At 45.2% G+C, this 22,409-nt stretch overlaps 1 protein-coding gene across 11 annotated transcripts; it reads left to right on the forward strand.

The window, feature by feature from the left end:
* Positions 1-1,707: 1,707 nt before the first annotated feature.
* Positions 1,708-21,960, forward strand: ZNF384 (zinc finger protein 384). Of its 11 annotated transcripts, XM_070410791.1 has the most exons (13): positions 1,712-1,907; positions 2,118-2,167; positions 3,034-3,093; positions 9,514-9,584; positions 10,216-10,453; positions 10,689-10,736; positions 10,936-11,269; positions 12,093-12,185; positions 16,112-16,336; positions 17,039-17,221; positions 18,903-18,981; positions 19,718-19,876; positions 20,563-21,960. In XM_070410791.1, the coding sequence occupies exons 4-13, from the start codon at positions 9,519-9,521 to the stop codon at positions 20,995-20,997; spliced, it is 1,860 nt and encodes a 619-aa protein (XP_070266892.1). In that variant the 5' UTR covers positions 1,712-1,907; positions 2,118-2,167; positions 3,034-3,093; positions 9,514-9,518; the 3' UTR covers positions 20,998-21,960. The 11 variants fall into 11 exon arrangements, with proteins under 11 accessions (XP_070266890.1, XP_070266881.1, XP_070266883.1 ...); XM_070410789.1 differs by lacking the exon at positions 3,034-3,093 and having other exon boundaries at positions 1,708-1,907; XM_070410780.1 differs by lacking the exon at positions 2,118-2,167 and having other exon boundaries at positions 1,708-1,907.
* The last annotated feature ends 449 nt before the right edge of the window (positions 21,961-22,409 follow it).

Raw genomic sequence — 22,409 nt, forward strand, 5'->3', positions numbered from 1 at the left:
CCTGACTGGGGATCAAGCCTGCAACCCGGGCATGTGTCCTGACCGGAAGTGAACCATGACTTCCTGGTTCATAGGTCAACGCTCAACCACTGAGCCATGAAGGCTGGGCCATATATACTTTTTCACTTACAGCAATCACTTCCTGGCTTTTGAGCACCACCACTCTGGTGCTTTGGGGCCATTATTAAATAAAATAAGGGTTACTTGAACACAAGCACTGCAATACCTCCAGAGTCAATATGACAACCAAGATGGCTACTAAGGACCTAATGAGAGTGAGGAGAATGTACATCTTGGAGAGCCTGGACAAAGGGATGAGTCGTGTCCCATACTCAGCTGGATGGCTGGAGATTTCATCACGCTACTGAGAAAGGCATGTCATTTAAAAATTATGAATTGTTTATTTCTGGAATTTTCCACTTAATATTTTTGGACCACAGTTGACCAAGTGTAACAGAAACAGCGGAAAGCGAAACTGTGGGTGACCGGTGTATAACTATTCAGCATTTACTATGTGCTCAGCAAAGCAGCTCCTCTTCCCTGAGAGCTGACAACCTTGCTGAAGAGTCATGTATATGAAAGAGATAAAACAGCAACGAAAGGTACAGACTAAATGCTGTAGGAATTCAGAGAAAGGCACCGTTATGGGTTGGAGCAATCAGGGAAGGCTTCCTGAAAGAGTTCACATTAAGTGTTCATTTATGCAACAAACGTTTACCGACCACTAACTAAATGCCAGGCTCTGAGGATACAGCAGCAAACAATTCAAAGAGCTTGCCCTCACGAGGCCGATATTCTAGTGGGAAGAGATGGAAACAATACAATGTCAGGTAGTGATGAGTGCCCTGTGTAAAAGCGAAGCAGAGTGGGGAGACAGAGACGTGGAGGTGGGCAAAAAGAACCTAGAGACCAAAGCAGAGAGTAAGGGGTGTGGTCAGGGAGGGATCGGATTTTTTGTTGTTAATCCTCACCCGAGGATATTTTCCCATTGGTTTCTAGGGAGAGTGGAAGACAGGGGGAAAGACAGAAACATGATGTGAGAAAAAGTCATGGGTTGGTTGCCTCCTGCAAGAGCCCTAAGCAGGGTCCGTGCGGGGGAGGAGCCTGCAACCAAGGTAGGTGCCCTTGTCCGGATTCGAACCGGGAGCCTTCCGTCCGCAGGCTGACGCTCTAGCCACTGCGACACCCGGCTGGGGCGGAGTGGGATTTTGATGGCTGGGGAGAGGTTATTAGTTACTCTCTGGGTCTAAGTAGGAACCTCAGAAAACGGACACATCCAGTCCTCACCCGCGTGTTCAAAGCATTGAAACATTCTTGAGAGTACCATATAGAAAAACAAAAACGGTCGCTTTCTACGTCGCCCATTCCCCCACCGAGGTAAGGGAGACGGGACCCTAGTCTTTAAGAACCCGCAGGTCCGCCCGTACCTTGATGCATAATTCATGAACCTGTCGCGGTTCCGCCCGCCCACTTCCCCAGAAGCCCCTTCCGGAAGCCGGGGCCCCGCCGGGCGTTCGGAAGGGAAGGTTCGGCTTCTGCCCTCAGCAGAACGCTCTTTCACTTCCGTTGTGGCGTCACATCCACGGAGGTTCCACCGGGTCCCGGAGCCGAAGCCACTTCCGCCCCTCCGCGGCGTCACTCCGGGCCTCAGGACTCCTGGCGCGAGCGGCGCCGGATGTGCTCTACCGCTTCCGGAAGTGACTCGACCTTTGCATTTCCCCCCTCTTCCCAATTGCCGCCCCCCCTACATTGCTATTTCCCTCCCTCCCCCCTTTTTCGTTTCCGGCGCTCCCGCCTTCTCTCCGTGGCGGCTCAACTCGGACCGTGTGGGGGGGAGGGAGGGTGGGAGGGAGGGGGCGTGGAGGAATTGGGGTTCTCAGGAGCACTAGCAGCAGCACCACTTCCGGGTGAGTGTTAGGGGGAGGGAGGGCGGTAGAAAGGGGGCCACCCACTGCCTGGAGCCCCCGCCCTGCGGGTGTCTCGCGCGCATTCCGTGTGTGGGAGTGTGTGGGTCTGTCTCGCGCCTAAAGTGCGTGCCCGCGCGCTCCACCACGCGCGTTCCCCCTCCCCTCGCCCCCTCCGGTCCTCCCACCCCAATCGGCTCCCTCCTCTCCCAGCCGACGCCGCCCCTCCCGCGCTCTGGCGCCGCCGCTGCCGTCGCCGCTGGGTGAGTCTCGCGCCGCTGCAGCCGGCGCGCGCCAAGCTCTCTGCTCCTCCCCCTCCCCTTCTCGCTGGGGGGGGGGCGTGGAAGGGGGGGCTTCACGGTGTGACTGTACGTGTGTCTGTCCCGGAACCGGAAGTGGTTGTGGAGGAGCGGGCGATGGGGAGGCATGGGGGGGCTTAGGGGGCGGGTGTCTGGCTGGTGGGTGGCAGAGTTCAGCTCCCTGGAGGAGAAGGAGGGACGTCCCAGAGAAGGGTCTTTGATGAAGGGGTGGGCGGAGACCTCAGGGGAAAGCTGCCAGGGGCTGTTTCAAGGGAGCAAAGGTTTTGGGGGGACAGCTGGGGTCTCCAATAGATAGACCACTGTGCAGCCCGAGGGAGGTACTTCTTGGCGCAAGGCCTTCGGTAGGCAGGGGCGAAGTCCTCAGAGAAGTGGAGGGGGGAGACCAGAGGAAGTGGCTGGGCCTGAACTGGCACCGTGCCTGACACAAGGGCTTGTGCACCCCCTAGTCCCCAGTTTCCCCTCCGAGCCAGTCCTTAGGGGTAGGGACCTTTCTCTTCCAACTCTGCTGTTCTCTGGCCCCTGGTTCCCTGTGGCCCTGAGGATCGAAGAAGAATCAGTGTCTTCTTCAGGAGTGGAACCCAAACACTGGTGATAGAGATCATCTTAGTTTCTGGGAGTTAGATTTATTTCCCTTGTATCTACAAAGGGGTGGCACTGCACTCCTGTTATTATATCTTTGCACCTTTGGATGGTTGGCTGGGGGTCCACCTGCTTTTCCGACTGACTGCTGACAGTCAAAGAATTCCTCCACAGTTCTCTGGTGTCTGCACCCTTAACTGGCCCGTGTAACCCAGACAATTTGTTTACAGAAAGTTCAGGAGCCCTGGAAAGGAGAAAGAATAAAACAACAGGAGGAAGAGAGAGAGAGGGTAAGACAATTTTGGGTTAATGGTTTTTCTGGTTTGGGGTGGAGAAGGGGTCATAATAAAATAGGTTTTTTGGGGAGACAGTAGGACAGAATTCTTTAAGTAATAGCAATTGTAATACTGGTGTTTGCTGTGGGAGAAAAATCAGCCTTTTTCTATTATCTCTTGGGGGTACACAGGAAGTTTTTGTGTAAAAAGTCTCCGTCCCCATCACCTTCTCTTCCCACCAATACTCATCAGGAATGAATTATGAAATGTGCACGTGAAATTGTGGAGTAGCGCTGCATTGTGTCCAAAGGAGAAACTTATTTCTACTTTGGGGACAAATGGGCCCTTGTTGCTAGTATAGTCCTTGTGGCATAGCTTATGGAATTGCTTTCCGACACTTGGAACCAGCAGAGTTGAGTTTAGAGTGGGGTCATATCCTTAATATTACAGCTTAGTGTTTGGAGTGGATCTGTTGAGTGATTGAATCTATGGCAGTTATTTGAATTTGATATGACAGGGTGACGTTTTCATGAAAAAATTGGTTCATAGGTAGCTTGAAGTGGATAAAACTATGAAGAATTCAAAATACAAGATTTGATGGTGATTGAGTTTTAGGTAGCTTGAAAATGACAATGTATTGATTCAAAAGAGTTTTGAGTTCAGAGTTTATAATCCTAGGGATGTGTCTCCTAAGAATCAATTCCAGGCTGGTTTATAAAATGTGTTCCCCATAGGTTTCTGAGCCAGGTTCATGATTAAATATTAGGTGCATATTCCCTGAACCCCAGCCTTTTCCCCCCTGCCTCACATTGCCTGCATCCATTATTTATAGCGGAATGGGCAGGGCAAGGGGAACTACTGAATTGTTCTTGCCACAGGTATCCTGGTCCCATGGGAATGATGGTCCAGCAGTGCCGGGGTAGATGTGATGGCCCATATTCCTGTTGGTTCCAAATAGATGTGGTGTGATGGTCTTTTCCAATAGAATTGGGATAAGCCTGTTCAGAGTTATTTTGTACTTGGGAGAGTTTACAGGTAGTAGGAAGGCCTCAAATTCTTTTGGGACAGTCCTTGAATGTCCTTAGGACCTGAGAAAAAGACTTTGTCTGCTTACTGAGTTAAAAATGGTTCTCTGTTTCTTCACTTCAGGCCCTTAACTAATATTGCATCCTTTCTGCAGTTGTGCATTTTGGAACAGTTTTGCTCAATAGAATGTTTGAGATCTGTGAGTCAAGTTCTTTCTGTAGTTGAATTTGAATTGATTGTTCTTTGCATCTCTATTTCTTTTTTTTTTTTTTTTTTTTTTTTTTTTTTTTTTTTAAATATATTTTATTGATTTTTTACAGAGAGGAAGGGAGAGGGATAGAGAGTTAGAAACATCGATGAGAGAGAAACATCGATCAGCTGCCTCCCGCACATCGGGGATGTGCCCGCAACCCAGGTACATGCCCTTGACCGGAATCGAACCTGGGACCCTTCAGTCCGCAGGCCGACGCTCTATCCACCGAGCCAAACCGGTTTCGGCTGCATCTCTATTTCTTGTGCTTCTAGTTGGTGATTACTGAGCTGGAGGCTATAGAACCGATACTTTGGGGTAGTTCCTTTGTAATTATGTGGTCTTCATATAATTTTCACTAATTGTTCCTAATAGTTCTCATCACATGGAAATATTTCTCTTTGTTCCTTTCAGGAGTACTTTGAGCATTTTTTTTTCCTGTTCTGCCTTCATTCCATAATTATATGCCTTGTGAATTTTTTTAAAGGGGTTTATTCTGTTCCATCCTTAACCCAAATAAAACCTTAGTAGAGTTATAAGTTCAGTCATCCACTGATAATCGTAAAATTACATTCCAGAAGTCTTGATTCCTAGGTGGTTGGTGTGTTTCATGATTTTTCTAAAGGTTGGTTGTGTTAAGAGAATATTATTTATCTGAGAAAAGAAAATCATGCTGTATTTGAAAAACAGCAAAAAATAGTGTGTACCGGGAAAGAGGTGGTGGTCTTCATCATGTATACAAAAACCACATGCTGCGGGCAGTGACATCTTTATTCCTGGATGGCTGATAGCACTGTGGAAGGATGGACAGATGGATAGAGCTCTGGTGTAAGAGTTCTACTATGTGTTTCATGGATGCTATGTAATACTGTCTTTTTCTTCATCTCCTCAGTGCTTCCAAGATTTCTTTTGAGATTGAAAAAGAAATAAATATGTAGATCCTTGAACCTCTTGAAAGAAAAGTCCTGTCCAACTTAATTATAGTAAACCTCCCCTCTTATTAACAGTGCAGTGGTAAAGTTGAAATTAGAACCCAGATTTTCTTTTTTCTTTTTAAAAATATATCTCTTTATTGATTTCAGAGAGGAAGGGAGAAGGAGAGAGAGAGATAGAGGTATCAATGATGAGAGAGAATCATTGATCGGCTGCCTCCTGCACACCCCCCACTGGGGATTGAGCCTGCAACCTAGGCATGTGCCCTTGGCCGGAATCGAACCTGGGACCCCTCAGTCTGTAGGCTGATGCTCTATCCACTGAGCAAAGCCGGCCAGGGGAGAACCCAGATTTTCAATCTGCCAATATACTTCTCCCCACTTACTGTGTTTTTCCTTCTTTCCTGCTCTTTGGGACTCTACTAGAAGTTTTCTCAGTCTAGGGCCGTGGTCGGCAAACTACGGCTCGTGAGCCACATGCGGCTCTTTGGCTCCTTGAGTGTGGCTCTTCCACAAAATACCACGTGCGGGTGGGCGTACAGTGCGATTGAAACCTCGTGGCCCATGCGCTGAAGTCGGTTTTCGGCCTGGGCGAGTTTATTTTGAAGAAGTACTGTTGATATTTGGCTCTGTTGACTAATGAGTTTGCCGACCACTGGTCTAGGGTAAACCAGTGCTGTTTTAGTATAATGGCACAGTCATCAAAACTGGTGCTCTGTAGAGATGAGATTTCCTCATAATATCATTGGCTTTCTTAAGGTTTCAGACTGTTAATGCATGCCTGCTTGGATGTCAGGATAGTTTGCTAAGAGTTTCATGCCAGAAAGAGTTAAGAGGATAAGTGGTAAAGTAAACAGGTATTTGAGTGATCTTGTCCCAGGGGTACCCTGTTATACAACCCTGGGGGCACCATTTTTATGTATTTCTGGCATGAGCCTTCTTGATTCTCCATTTGATCTTATTTCAGGGATACAGAGTTTTAAGTTAGCCTTTTCAGAACAGCATTATAGCATTTATCAGGTGTCATTATGCAGGCAAATATTGCTTCTAGTTGGCCTAGCAGTACTCTCCATGAACCCACATTTTGGCCTGACATTTTTATCAGAAGTCCACAGAGCACATTTATCATTTTGTTCTAGGACCAGCTGTGGTTCTGATCTTCAGCTTTGTTCTCTTAGGAACCAAAGCAGAGTGATAGATTGGGTATCCATGGAAGTGGAGGGGCCCCTCTGGACAGCCTGGCCTTTTTACTCAGACTCCATGATTCTAAAATCAGTTATTGTGGCTAAATAAGTTTTCACAGGATGTGGACAGAGACTATCATCTTTAATTGCTATCATCAGAACTTCATTTTTTAAAACATTAATGAGAACTACCTGAAAAATGCATAGTCCATTCCTGCCAGTATTCTAAATTTTATTTCGTGAATCAAATCACAATGTCAGAGTATGTACTTCAGTTGTATGGTTTTGAGCTCCTTTCCCTAACTTGCTCTGTTATTTATTGTTAGCCTCCAGTTTCCTTGTTTGAAAAATGGGATTACAGTACCCTACTTATAGAATTGTTAAATGATGTGAAGTTGTGAAGTGCTTAGAACAGTATCTTGAACACACTAAACACTTAATAGATGTCAGTGGTGATGGTGGTGGTAATATTGTTCACCATATCACTTTGTATGCCCCCTAGTTCCCTCAGAAACTGCTTCACCTGAGTCACTTGTAAGACAATATGAATAGATACATTCTTTTGGGGGAAGGAGAGGCCTTGTCACAGGCATCCTTTCTGAGGACATTCATATTTTCAGGCTCTCAGTTCCTCCTTCCTAAATTTTCATGTCCATAATGTGTTTACTTCCTTGACTCTTTAGAGGGATATTATATATTAGACCCTCCTTTCTTTTACTCTCCAGCCTAATTCTCTACTACATTTCTTTTATACATTACCACTCGCTGTTTCATTTCTCTCAGCTGGAATATTAGACAAAGTGGGGTTGTGAGTTAAGATTTGAACCCCTTGCAATGTTTTCAGAATCTGAATGTCTGGAGCCCACTGTCATTCAGTTGATTAAATATGGAGTTTCTTCCTGGGGGATGAGTCCTGTGTTAGAGACTCTGGGGAGGTCCAAGATGTGATCCCTGCCTCCTGAGAAGGTTGGCAAGACTGGATCCCCCTAAACCAGTGATGGCGAACCTCTTGAGCTCGGTGTGTCAGCATTTTGAAAAACCCTAACTTAACTCTGGTGCCGTGTCACATATAGAAGTTTTTTGATATTTGCAACCATAGTAAAACAAAGATGTATATTTTTGATATTTATTTTATATACTTAAATGCCATTTAACAAAGAAAAATCAACCAAAAAATGAGTTCGCGTGTCACCTCTGACACGTGTGTCATAGGTTTGCCATCACTGCCCTAAACTGTAATTTGATTGTTTCTTGATTTATCTTGCCTGAGGAGGACCTGAGGCCCCTAATACTGGGAGGAAAGGCTCAGCACCTGTTTCGGAGACTGTCTGACTTTATTGTATTTTATAACTCAAGGAGCGGGATTTACCTGCAATCAGTCCTCAGTCATTTAATATTGAGCTTTATTTGTGTGAAGCTGTCGTCACAGATTTGGTGCATTGCCTCTCTCCCTTGCTACTATTTAGGAAAAAGTAGGCTGAAATTCAATTCTTCTTCCCTTTATAGGACTTATGAAAATTGAGGGTGCTGTTTAGTAGAGCAAAAAATGTGATGAGACTTCTGGAGAAAGATAAGGAACAGGGTTACTTTTAGAGAGAGATCCTTTATATCTCACTTCTTTTGTTGAAGATCTTTCCTAGTTTCCTTAGTCACTACTTGAAACCAAGTTTCTGTGCGCAGTCTACCCTCCAGGTTTTAGTATCTTTGGTATCTGCTGCCAGCATTTCCTCTGCAGGACCTGTAGTTGTAGGTCACAGGTCCTTTCCCACCTGAAGCTTGGCTGCTCTTGGCTCAGAGTGATCATGTTTATTTCCTGATGTTACTTGTTTCCACATTCTACCAGTCTCACTCTCCCTCTTCACCTGCTTTCTCCTGGGCTGGATCTTTCCTGATCCAGAATTTTGGGAAGCTACTCTTGACCAACATACTGTCATTAAGCCTTTCTAGAAGTGGTCAGAATGTAAAAATGAGTGAGTGGTGCGATGCCTCAGTTCTGTACTCATTGGTGACTTGCAATGTGATTCTGAGGGATTTATTTTCTTGATTATTCTTCACTCCCAGAGTTTTAAACTTAATTATCATCTACAGAGAAGAACTCAAGTTCTGAAGTTCAATCTCTTAGAAACCTAGAGTTTGAGAACTACAGAGCAGGAGCTTTGTATATGTGTTCTGGCCAACTGTTGTCCCTATTCTGAATCTGTTTAAGTGGAAATTGGGCTGCTGCTGCTACTGCTGGTGCTAGAACCCTTTTTAAACTGGTAACTCCTAGGGTTCTCACTGCTCAGCCCCACATGTGTGGTGTCCAGTGTAGCACCATGGATGTTCTTAGACCTTGGGATCAGTGCAGTGTGGTGCCCAGGTATCATATGGTACACAAAAAATACCTTAATTTTGATTCCTGCCAATTTCATTCTTTAATTCCCTTGGGCATTTTGTGTTCTGGCCTAGAACCTTTTCAAGCTGCATGGAACTATAGATGTGTCGCTTGAAACTCTGAAATTTTTTATTTCAAGGAAGGAGAATTTAAGGAATAAAGGAAAAGAAGAACAGTGATAGGTATCCTGCTGTTTGAAGCTAGTCAGTAGTTTACTTTGTGGGACTTTGGGCACATCCCTTCCCCTCTCATGACTTCAGTTTCTTTCTTTCTTTCTTTCTTTCTTTCTTTCTTTCTTTCTTTCTTTCTTTCTTTCTCTTCTTTTCTCTTCTTTTCTCTTCTTTTCTACTCTCTCTCTCTCTTTCTTTCATTCATTCAAGGAAAGTAATACCAATTCTATTTCTTGGGATATGGGAAACATTCTGTGGGTAACTGAATATGTATAAGTTCTTTCACCAGCATCTTATCTAGGATAGCCTCTGTTGGATAGGAATATAGTGCTGAGTGGTTCTGACTAATGGGACTAATATAATATGCTAGATCCTAAGGTCTTGACCACTAATTCCCAGCCATGTTGTCAGAGGAGAAATCAAGAACTCCTCATCTCCACTTCTCCATTGCTAAGCTTCAGATTTATTCCTGAGTGTGATGTGGTCTCTCTTTCTTCAGGTAGAATGGAAGAATCTCACTTCAATTCTAACCCATACTTCTGGCCTTCTATCCCCACAGTCTCAGGACAGGTAGGTGGAGTTCGCTTTTTTGCCCCTCCCCCATGGTGTCCTTTTTTCAACTCAACTCTGAGTAGTAAGTTCTGCTTGCTCCTCAGAGACTGAAGCAGGTGGAGACTGAAGCAAGACAAACCACCCGCTTTTTCATCAGGTCCCCATCACTGAGAATTGTATAGTGTTCCTGTTTGGCTTCTCTCTGGAAACACAAAGATATTAACTATCATTCCTTGATATCCAAGGAGGTCAGACAATGCTAAGTGCTTGGGGAGCAGACATAATCAGACTCTTCCTTAAGAGGCCGCTTCCCTCCCCGCCCCTCCCATTTATTTATTTATTTATTTATTTATTTATTTATTTATAATAGTTGACATATATTAGTTTCAGGTGTACATCATTGTGATTAGACATGTATATAATTTACAAAGTGACCCCCTACTCCCCATAAGTTTAGTACTCATCTGGCACCATTCATAAATTATTTTATCCTATTGACTATATTCCCTATGCTGTACTTTATATTCCTGTAGCTATTTTTATTACTGGCAGTTTGTACTTCCTAGTGCTCTTCACCTTTTTTTGCTCATTTCCCTACCCCTTCCCATCTAGTGACCAGTTTGTGTTCTTCCCCTTCCATTTCTTTCAGATTGAGAACACGATGTTCATCAACAAGATGAAGGATCAACTGTTGCCAGAGAAGGGCTGTGGGCTGGCTCCACCCCACTACCCCACCTTGTTGACAGTGCCTGCCTCAGTGTCCCTGCCCTCAGGCATCAGTATGGACACAGAGTCCAAGTCAGACCAGCTGACCCCACATAGCCAGGCATCCGTTACCCAGAATATCACGGTGGTCCCTGTGCCGTCTACAGGATTAATGAGTGCTGGTGAGCAACTCTGCTCTTCTCCAATCTGAGGTGTTGATCTTCCATGATCAGTACCCCAGGCTGGAGGGCTCCAACAACATGGGGAGTGGGAAATGTGTTTGATTACTCAATCAAATTTTTATTAAGAGCCTACTGTGTGCCTAGCAATGCTCTAGGCATTGTGGGGGATACAAAGAAGTAGAAGATGCGGTCCCTGCCTTTGAGGAGGTGACATTCTTTCCTTCTCTGAATCAAGGAGTCTCCTGTTCTCAGAGGTGGAGAAGAGAAGGGAGTCAATCAAGGGGTAAATCTCACTGTTACTGGGGTTGGGGTGGGGACAGGGGTTAGGAGACCATTATTTTTCTACAGGGTTTGGGGTTTCCTATATACTCTGGGCTGGGGAGGTGGTAAGGGTTTAGTTAGACAATGATCTGGGGAAATGAAATAGGATTAGGATCAGAACTGGACAACATGACACCATCTCCTTTTTCTCCCAATCCTAGGTCCTGGTTTGGTAATCACGTCCCCCTCAGGCTCCCTTGTGACCACAGCCTCATCAGCTCAGACCTTCCCCATTTCGGCTCCCATGATTGTCTCAGCTCTTCCCCCTGGCTCACAAGCCCTGCAGGTGGTCCCTGACCTCTCCAAGAAGGTATCATCAACCCTAACAGAGGAAGGAGGCGGAGGTGGTGGTGGAGGTGGCAGTGTGGCTCCAAAGCCCCACCGGGGCCGAAAGAAGAAGCGGATGTTGGAATCAGGGTTGCCGGAGATGAACGACCCTTATGTCCTCTCCCCTGAGGATGATGATGACCATCAGAAAGACGGCAAGACCTATAGGTATGAGTCATCCTGGGGCAGGATGGGGTGTGAGGATCCCTGTCTCAGCTTCCCTACCCTATCTGTGTCTTGCCCCTAATCAGGCTGTATGCTCTGCCAGCTTTCCACCTCAGATCCACATGCATGTCAGGCATTTTGCCACGGGGCAGGAAGGTAGAGCTTCTAGCACTTCTCTGGTGCCTTTTCCCCCAGGATGGAGACCCTTTGGGGTCATCAGCATTGAGTTATTTTTGAGTGCCATAATGGAGGTTTTTGTATTGAGGCTTTAGACTGGGTTTGAGATTCTATCTCCAGCTCCTTTTTGCTTTCTCCATTTTCCATTCCCATTTTTCCAAGAAACCTTTCTGGTAAGCCCCTTACCAGTATGCCATCCACTGGTTCTTGAGTCATATTTGGGCATTGAGCCAGCCTGACCCTGCATGGTTGGGATAATGGGAGGGTCTATATAAAATGGTGGGAGGAATAAGATGCCTCCCTTCCCCTACTTATGCTTATAAAATGACTGCTTACTCTCTGATTCATGGAAGTCATTTTGATTCTTTACTGCCTTTAAGTTGTCCATGGCCAAAAAGCATTATATTTGCATGTGATACCGTACAAAAATAATTACATAAGTAAACTTCCCTGCCCTTTGAACATTGGAAATCTTTTAATTCCCTTCAGACCTATCAAGGGCCCTAGTGGGTTTGGGGAGTTTGGTCCCAGTGTATAGAGTAGGATAACCACTGCCACAGCTTTGACGCAGACAGGGGCAGAGATGCATGGCTGGGAGACTGGGTCTGTCCTTAGTGTACCGAGATGGGCAATGTTGTTCCCATTTTAGGAGCGAAGGGAACTGCGGCACAGGAAATGGACAGAGCCTTGGGCTAATGGATTCAGTTCCCGGCTCCACCACGAACTTGCTGTGTGACCCTGGGCAAGTCCTTTTCCCCTCTCTGGGCCTCAGTTTCCTCATCTATAAAATGGGGAGAATTCTGTTTTTGCCTCCCATTTGTTGGGAGTATATATCAGATAAGATTTGAAATGTTGGGAACTTCAAAAGAGATAAAAGTAGTTAGCATTTATTATTGTGTTGTACACTTTTGTAGAGAGCAGCTACGACTACAGAGAATTTAAATCCCTCTTTGTAAGTGAAAATGAGGGGAGTGTTGCTATGCAGAAAGTGTAGAGCACTACAGAAATCAGTTTATAATCTGAAAGTTCATTGCAGCTTTATTATTACAGGTATATCCCACTTTATACAATAAAAGTGTTCCTGGAAAATGTTTACATCATATCATATTATAAAGGTACCTGATAAGTTTGATTAATTTAAAGGCATTATTTTATATATCATTTCATAAAATGAAAATCCCTCTTAAATACATTTTGTAGAAATCTGGATTTTTATGTATTTGCTTAAAGTGAGGTCATTGTGACATGGACGTTCACCTATACAAAATTTGCTGTGTTAGAAGTAGTGGGGGGAGGGCGTGTTCTCTGGCACCCTATGGAACCCTACACATGGATCAGGGTCCTCTGATTCTGCTAAGGTTTTCTTGTTTGTTAGTTTTTTGGACCCACATTAAAGCTATCTCTGGACTTCCCAAATTGTTTATATGGAAAGAAATGTGAATACACAATTGGAAGGAAGCCCTGGTGGGATTTTCTGCACCCTCCATGTTTTTGGAATTCTTGCTGGCCCTATGCCTAGGTGACGAAAGAGAACTCTGAAATTTAAGGGCGACTAATTATATTCTAGGTGGACAGGATTTCTTCAGAAACTCAGAACTCTGAAGTTCCAATGGTGGAATCATTGTAATCACAAAGAATCCCTCTTTCAATGCATATATGGGTCAATCACATCCATTCCCGTGGCAAGTGGCATTTGACTGTATTGGGGGAATTGGGTTCTGTTGCTCTGGACAAGTAAACTTATTTCTGACTAAGGAGTTCCTATCTGTAAAATGGAAGGTCAATCATGGCCCTCATCTGTCTTGTGGAACTGTTTTAAGGGAAAATCAGAGTATATGAAACTGTTTTTGAGCATATTAGGGGAAAAAATGGAATGATAATTCAGAATAGTTATTGTAAGCAAGGCCATTGCATTTCATGCCTCCAAAGGGGCACCTTTCTCTTGTTGAATATGAATGGTGCCCACTGCCACAACTCTCCTAAATCAGATTTCTTTTCGACTACCTGACACTTTGCATTAAAGGACTTGTACTCTTACTTGGCTTCATAAGATTTCAGAGTTGGAAATACTTTAATGGTTACCTAAGCTGTCTCGTCCCTAAGATTTAGTTCTCTAAACATTCCTGGAAGGTGACTGTCCAACCTTTCCTTAAGTACCTCTAGTGTGAGGAATCTTTAAATTAGGCTGAAATCATAGCTTTATAGTAAATAACTGTCCTTTGGCACATTACTTAACCTTTCTGAACCTTTGTGTTCTTTTCTATAAAACAGAGATAATACTTGCTAGCTTGTTGTGAGGGGTGGAAACAAAGTTCCCTGGCAATATCAGGCACAACAACAAATGGCAAACTATTATTATCATCATCATTATTATACCTAGTACCTTTTTTTTTTTTTTTTTTTTTTTTTTTTTTTTTAAATATATTTTATTGATTTTTTACAGAGAGGAAGGGAGAGAGATAGAGAGTTAGAAACATCGATGAGAGAGAAACATCGACCAGCTGCCTCCTGCACATCCCCCACTGGGGATGTGCCCGCAACCCAGGTACATGCCCTTGACCGGAATCGAACCTGGGACCCTTGAGTCCGCAGGCTGACGCTCTATCCACTGAGCCAAACCGGTTTCGGCATACCTAGTACCTTTTGAGACTGCTAGTTATGTTGCCAGTCCATTATCGATTAATTTAAGTTTTGTGGATTCTTGTCTAGTTGAAAACTTTGATGAAGGTTATTTCTTCTTTTATAATTAGTTTCATATTAAGGAAGTAAACAGCACTCATATATACTAGCTAAATGAGTTAAAATGAATGTGTTGTTCCATTTATAAGAAGTTTTAGCAACCAAGGGAAATTATTTTATAACTTTAGTACAGTTCCCCTCCCAAGTGGCAATGTGACCAGTTTCTAACCTCAGTCTTAGTGAAACTATAGTAGCATGAATGCAACCATCACACTGGTGCTGTTAACATTAATGCAGCTTTATTATTTTAAAAGATATTTTTATTGATTTTTAATGAGGAAGGGAGGAGGAGAGAAACATTGATGATATAAGAGTGAAACATCAATCGGCTACCTTCTGCACGCCCCCTGCTGGGGATGGAGCCCGAACCCGGGCTTGTGCCCTGACTGGGAATCCAACCGGCAACCTTTTGGTGCACAGGATGACACCCAACTAACCAATCCATACCAGACAGCGCAATGCAGTTTTATTTTTAGAGAACACTGGCTTACTTTTGACTATCCTGTTTGCTGGCTCTTGTAGGGGCAGATATTTAATTTATCTCTCTATTTACAGATCAGAAAAGTAAGGTCTGTATTGATGAGCAATCCCATAACTGAACCCTGAGTAGAGAGCCTAGGTGTCCAGATTTCCTGTTGGCTGTCTTCCATTGGCTGTGTCCATTAGACTGTGCTTCCTATAAGCAGAACCTCCCCATCTCTACAATGGTTGGGCATCCCAGACAATACCCTGCTAACAGTGATATCTTTTTCTCTGAGGAGCTCAGAGTTCTTTGAAGCCTTGATCTCACTTATTCTCCAGAGATTCTCCTAGAATCAGGAAAAAGTAGAAATCATCCCTCACACCATCCTAAGCCCTTCTTACCGTGATAAATTGGGAGGACCCAAGGAAGAGGGATTTGTCCCAGTTACCTGGCTTCTAGGCTGTTGCCCTTTCTACCAGTCCACATTGTATACTGGTGACTTGTTTAGGAATGTTAGGGTTCTAGCTCACATATAAATAGCTTTTACCCAATAAAGTTTGAATAGTTGTGGTTTCTTACTTGGTATTGTTGGACAGTGTCAGAGCAGGAAGATTACCAGCTCAGGGGATGAATAAAAGTGTATTCAGATTCTATTAATGTCAACCCAAAGTGCTAATGTTGGCTTCATGTGTGAGGAAAGAGGAAAGGTTTAGCATGGAAGCTTGGTGTTTTGCAAATCTTTTTCTCCTATATATTTGAGGGACACAACCCACTCCTAACAGATACCATGGCTCATTGCAAAAGTGGTTTTCTAGGGGGTGGGGGTGATTGGCTGGTAGAGCATCAGATACAGGATGGAGGCCAGATAAACATGGGTTGGAAAGGCCCCTCCAAGTACTGAAATTCTGATACTTCCCCCAGCCCCATCCCTCTAAAAGTCCTGGCAAAAAGGAAATAGGAGAAAATCTGAGAGAAGGCAATTATCTGAAGAAGATGGGACTGGGTCATCTAGTCAGTTTGTCCTCATCATTTCAGAAGCTTGAGGAATACCTGATGGATGTACTTTTTACATGGGAAATTAAAGGAAAGAGTTCTTTTAAAATTTTGAAATTAAAATTATAGGCAGAAGGAAAACAGAAGTTAGCTGACGATCCTAGCCCAGTGAAATTTACATCAGCCAAAGCCCATAATAAGATTTTCCTGTCTTCCTTGGTTGAATTCTTGTTTTTGTACACACTTGGGAATCCAATTATTCAGCAAATATGTATTGAGTATATTGTACTGGGCTGTGTTAGAAGCTTCAACTATAAAAATAAATAAAACAGAGCTCCTCCTCTCATGGATCTTACAAGGTAGTTGGAATAAGAGAGAGATCAGAAAGGTTGGCTTCTTTGGAAGTGGAGGGGAGGGTTCAGCAATGCCCTCTTGGTGGGAAAGGTTCTAACGGCTGCCCTCACTTGGCCCAGGTGCCGGATGTGCTCACTGACATTCTACTCAAAGTCGGAGATGCAGATCCACTCCAAGTCACACACCGAGACCAAGCCCCACAAGTGCCCACATTGTTCCAAGACCTTCGCCAACAGCTCCTACCTGGCCCAGCACATCCGTATCCACTCAGGGGCTAAGCCCTACAGTTGTAACTTCTGTGAGAAATCCTTCCGCCAGCTATCTCACCTCCAGCAGCACACCCGGTAAGGCTGCTCTTGATTTTACCCCACTACCTGGCCTTGAACCGCCCCACCCTGAAACAATGTTGCCTGCGCCTATTGTTCTCTCCATAGGTTTCCTTTTTTCCTTTTCAATTTTGCCCTTTGGGAGCCTCAATTCTCTCCCATTACTGTTTGTGAAAATTAAACTGTGTCTTAGGAGTTTGGCGTGGGGGGCCTGGAAAATTGTGGTCTTCAATCCCAAAGTCTGGATCAATTTTTGTGGTTTCTCTCTGTGTCTGTGTTTGGAAATCTTCTGCAGAGCAGGCCCTGCATTTACTATATGCTTCAGTTCAGAGCCAAGGTGTGCATTCAACCTCAGGTCCATGGGGAACAGGCGGTATTGGTCTTTGTTCAAATTACAGTTTGGAAGCAGGGTATCTGTGGTGAGTGTGTAACCTTAGAACCAAACGGAGGGTTGACGAAACTGAAATCTTTAAGGTTAACAGGAGCCAGGGGTTGCAGCTCTTCATCATCTCACTGCCATTCTAGCTACCGACGTAAGATCAGCAACAACCTAGATTTTGGTGTCCTCGTCATTAGCCTCTACAGGCCGGAGTGTGTTTGGGAGGAGGGAGGAGGGGGTGTTCTCATCCCTCAAGCAACATCATTTCACCCAGCAGAGAGCTGAGCCCGTGGTGTCGAACTGCTTCCTCCTCCCCCCTTCCTTCCTCTCCTCTCCGGCAGGATCCACTCTAAGATGCACACGGAGACCATCAAGCCCCACAAGTGCCCGCACTGCTCCAAGAGCTTCGCCAACACCTCCTACCTGGCTCAGCACCTCCGTATCCACTCGGGGGCCAAGCCCTACAACTGTTCCTACTGTCAGAAGGCCTTCCGCCAGCTCTCCCACCTCCAGCAGCACACACGGTAAGGGAGAGTGGCGGGCTACTGCCCCCGCCCTGCTGGCATGCCCTCCCCACCCCCGCCCCGGACACACACAACAACCCGCATGCGGGGGGCGGGGGAGAAACCTGGCTGGAGGAGAGACCTGGCTGGAGGAGAACATGACTGGCATCTGGGAAGAAGAACAAGCAGCAACATGGAGAAACAAGTGGATGCTCAGAGAGAGCCTTTCTGAGGCAAAAGCTACATTGGGGAGATGCAGTGACTGATATTCCCGGATGCATGGGAGGAAGAGATTGATCTGGAGCAGAGACAACTTTATTTTCCTCATTTCCTTCCTTGAAAATACCCATGCACACATCTTGCAAGGTTTTCTCCTTGATGCCAAAGCTGGGGAATTTGAAGATGTTACCTCTAGTCCTTAGAGCACTGCTTATGAATGGGAGATACAGACTTTAGCTGCGTACCAGCCTGGTGACAAAGCAACCAGCAAGCTCCAAGGCATGCCCGGAGTAGAGAACAAAACCAAACATGTCTTAAATCTTAAAGAGCCAGCAAACAATGAAAAAGCTCATACTTCATAAGGATGCCTACTGTTTGTCCCATGAATCTGGAGTGACTAGGAGGAAGTGACCCTGCCAACTAGAATTGGTGTTCTTTAATGTATCTCACGTCGAAGTGGAATCGAGACTCTTAATAGACACCTGGCTGCTTCTGGATGTGGTGATCTGAGAGTGGTCAGACATCGTGCTTGTGAAGAGGAGTCGGGCTTTCCTCAGAAGGAGACACATCCTGTGATATTTTGAAGAGTTTATACCAGAGGTCCAGAAAACCACCTGGTCACAAAGATGGTTCTGAAGTCCCTAATGAGGAGCAGATGTTAATGCACCTTCAAGTCCTTGGCTCATTTTAGTGGAGGACCCTGTAGAGATTGGGAAAGAGGTCAAATTGATACTAAACTAGACATTTCTTGCCATTAGGGGGCTGTACTGGGAAAAGCCTGAAGGAGTTTGTACAAGTATTCATATCACTCATACTTTCCACAATTATCATAACTCTGTATTTTTCTTTGACACTAGAACTTTCTCTGGGAGTGGTGCTTGAGGTTGAAGAGAGAGTTTCTAGTTGGATAGTGGGGGCCAAGGAAAAAGTGTTACGTGTTTCTTTTTCCCCTACCATTGTGTTGACCTTATGTTTCTAAGCATTCATCAGAGAGTTACTGTAGGAGCTTCCTTCTACACCAGATTGTGAGCTGCCTGTCCCTAGGCTGCCGTGTCACCCATCCCTCCTCTCCCTGCAGAGAGGAGCCTATCTTTTTTTTTTTTTTTTTTACTGATTTTTTACAGAGAGGAAGGGAGAGGGATAGAGAGTTAGAAACATCGATGAGAGAGAAACACCGATCAGCTGCCTCCTGCACACTCCCCACTGGGGATGTGCCTGCAACCAAGGTACATGCCCTTGACTGGAATCGAACCTGGGACCCTTGAGTCCGCAGGCCGATGCTCTATCCACTGAGGTGGAGCCCATCTTGAGCTGAGTGATGCAGGCAGTGAGCAGAAATCAGGCACTACAGCGTGTCAGAGAGCAGCTGAGGCATCCTGGAGATCCATCTCATACTACTCCCTTGAGGAGGCTTGTTAAGGAGCCAGTCCCCAAGTGGCCTTGCTGACATCCTTCCCCTTTCTTGTTTTCTCATCCCATGCAGAATCCACACCGGGGATAGACCATACAAATGTGTCCACCCAGGCTGTGAGAAAGCCTTCACACAGCTCTCCAATCTGCAGGTAAACTTTCCTCCTTCCACATGAGGCCTTGACTTTAAGACGTGGGGTGGAAGTGCCATTTGACTAATATAGCAGTTCTCAAATGTTTTCAGGGCCCCTTCACACTTGTAGTAATTATTGGGGAACCCAAAGAGCTTTTGTTGATGTGGGTAATATCTATCTACGTAGATATTGTGAAACTGAAAAACTGGAGAAGATATTTAGTAATTCATTTAAAAAATAGCAAACCCATTGCAAAACACAAATAACATTTCCAAACACACACCCCCCAAAAAAATTTAGTGAGAAGAATGATACTGTTTTACATTTTTTTCACATTTCTTTAATGTATGGCTTACCAGAAGATGGCTAGATTCTCGTGTCTGCTGTATTCAATCTATTGCAATATTATGCATCATTTAATCTCATACAGTCATGAGAGAATGAAAAGGCCAAAATTATTATTATTATTTTGAAAATAGTTTTGACCTTATAGATAGACCCCCTAAAAAGGTCTTGGTATTCCCTAATAAACCCCATACCTCACTTTGAGAACCACTGGACTAGTGGGACCAGGCATAGTCATCATTCTAACTTTCAGGATCCTGGTCTGTGCTGCCTGAGGTATGCTGCTTCCCTTAGCCTGTGGCTCCTGAAGTTTCATTTGAAGCAATTCCTACTGCCTTCAGAAGGAAAGAGAACTGGGAGACAAGAGGGAAAAGTCCAATACACTCATCATTTCTACCAATTTTCTCAGTCCCACAGACGGCAGCACAACAAAGATAAACCCTTCAAGTGCCACAACTGTCATCGGGCGTACACAGACGCAGCCTCACTAGAGGTGCACCTATCTACCCATACAGTGAAGCATGCCAAGGTGTACACCTGTACTATCTGTAGTCGGGCATATACGTCGGTGAGTGCTCAGTGTCTTCTCTTTCCTTTCTCATAGGCCTGTAAACTATAATCCACTTCACCTCATCTTTCTGGATAAAAACCTGTTGCAGTGAATCTGCAGCTTCCCTAGCTCCAACTTACAGAATCAGACAGAACAAAAATTAAACAGACCCATAGCTGAAGAATTTAGGGGACGCCTGATTTCTTAAGCCTATAGAGATCATTAAGCAATGATTCTTCATTTTACTTGAACATAAGGCAAAGTAAAGCAACTTAAGAATTTGGGAAGAGAAAGATTTCAGTTAGATGTTTCCATTAGACTCCAGAAAAGGGTTTTAAAGTTATTCCATTCAAAGATCTTTGAGAAAAATGACAGCCTTTTCCTGTGCCAATTGAATGTCCATGGTGACTCTAAAGCAGCAGTCGCCAACCTTTCGGACCTCATGGACCACCAGTGGTCCGGGGACCACCAGTTGGCAACTGCTGGTCTAGAGGACACCACCCCCCCCCCCCACCCCCCTGCCTTTTTTAGCCAGTAGTGAGCCCTGAAAGTGGCTCGTGGGGTGAACTTGCCCATGGCTTCAGAATATATCTGAGTGTAAGTCCTGCTCTATTTAAAGTTAAGTAAGAGCCCAGGATGCTAGTTATAAGTAACCTCTTTCCTTATTTCCCCCCGCCTCAACTCTTTTTTACCATCTCTCCCAGGAAACGTACCTTATGAAACATATGCGCAAACACAACCCTCCTGATCTCCAGCAACAAGTGCAGGCAGCGGCAGCAGCGGCAGCAGTGGCCCAGGCCCAGGCCCAGGCCCAGGCCCAGGCTCAGGCTCAAGCCCAAGCCCAAGCCCAAGCCCAAGCCCAAGCCCAGGCTCAAGCCCAAGCCCAGGCTCAAGCCCAAGCCCAAGCCCAAGCTTCCCAGGCATCGCAACAGCAGCAGCAGCAGCAGCAACCACAGCCACCACACTTCCAATCCCCGGGGGCAGCCCCCCAGGGTGGGGGTGGGGGGGACAGCAACCCCAACCCTCCACCCCAGTGTTCTTTTGACCTGACCCCCTATAAGACGGCGGAGCATCATAAGGACATCTGCCTCACTGTCACCACCAGCACCATCCAGGTGGAGCACCTGGCCAGCTCATAGAGACCTATGCTGCCACCCCACTGGGAAAAGGGAGAAGAAGTTCTGGCCTCTTCTTTCTCTATCTCCTCTTGGTGGGAAACGTCTTCTTCCTTGACAGGCCTTGGCTCCATCTCCTTGGGCCTCAGGCACAGCCTTCCTTCACATGATACCATCCTTATTTTCAACTCCTCTTCAAAAGGATTATCAGCCCTCCTGATTGGCAAAGGAATACTGAGCTGGTAGTGTAATCCAGCAGCCTCCCTCCTAAGCATAGCTTTTAAAAATTGGGAGTTGGTGCTCAAGGGGGGGATTTGCTATGACCTCATAGAAACGTTTCCATTGTGGGCACTTACTCTCTCCTTACCCTCATAATCTTCAAAGTTTAGGCTGATAGAAGACTAGAGGCTGGCCCTCCCAGATACCAGAGAGAAGAAAGCCCTAAATGCAACCAGCCTCCTGTTCCAATCTTGCCTGTGTAAGAACAGAGGTTTCTCATGTGCCCTGACCCTGGGAGCCATTTCCCCTCATGGTCTCACTTCAGTTCCTACCTGATGCTGGAGGAAGGAGATCTGGGTGGGGGTCAGACTCCCTTTACTTGTAAAGGGCATGAGCCTAGATGTGGTCCCCACGGGGCTAGTGATCCCCAGATGGTCGAGGGTGGCTTAGAAACGTGGGATATGGTCTTCCTTGGAGCCTCTCCCCTTCTCTGCCAACCAAGGCCCTATACTCAGCCTCCCCATCCCCAAACTTAAGGAGCTGTGGGAGCTTTATGAAATCCCAAACAAAGGAGTGTTGCACAGAAGGGAAAGTTCAGGGCAAACACAAGGACTGGACTTAGCTTCCTAGGTGCCACGGTCAGTTGCTGGACACGGATTTATATATAAATATATATATATATATATAAGTATATATATACCCACTCATCACGGCCATTTTTGTTGTAACCATTTCTGTGTTTATAAATGCATTATCGCTGAGAATTTTCATATTTGATCTTTTGTTTATTTTTGTCCCTTTTTCCCCCACCCTGTCTTCTGACCAATGACATTTTTATTTTCCTTTGTCTTTTTCTTTTTCCAATCATGGCAGATTTCAGAGAAAAGAGAAAATGAAAAAAAAAAAAAAAGACAGGAAACCAGTTGTTATAAAGCAATTTAAAATGAAGAAAAAACTTATGTACAAACCAAGGGGTGTTTTTAGAACCTTGTATAGAAATAAATTCATGTAAAAGGATCAGAGGCAGTGGAGCAACTGATGTGAGCGAGCATGGGAAAAGCTATTTGGAGAGATGTTAGAGGCCAGTACTAAGGGTTTATACTAGAGTTTCTATATGTGAAAAACGAATGCTGTGTGATGAGACTGTATCCCCAGCCACAGAAGGGAACAGCTTTGATATATCTGAAGTGAAGTCTTGGTTGATGAGATTTTCTACA

Source organism: Myotis yumanensis, unplaced genomic scaffold (assembly GCF_028538775.1).
Source record: "Myotis yumanensis isolate MYYU_CA2020_CCGP unplaced genomic scaffold, mMyoYum1.0.hap1 SCAF_3, whole genome shotgun sequence".
Classification (NCBI taxonomy): Eukaryota; Metazoa; Chordata; class Mammalia; order Chiroptera; family Vespertilionidae; genus Myotis; species Myotis yumanensis.

What these genes read in the sequence shown, in the direction of transcription:
- ZNF384 (XM_070410789.1), top strand. Translation starts at nt 9,519, where the DNA reads ATGGAAGAATCTCACTTCAATTCTAACCCATACTTCTGGCCTTCTATC. An exon ending in CACCTCCAGCAGCACACCCG is followed by an intron (nt 16,337 to 17,038) that starts GTAAGGCTGCTC and finishes CCTCTCCGGCAG; the next exon opens with GATCCACTCTAAGATGCACA. An exon ending in GTAGTCGGGCATATACGTCG is followed by an intron (nt 19,877 to 20,562) that starts GTGAGTGCTCAG and finishes CATCTCTCCCAG; the next exon opens with GAAACGTACCTTATGAAACA.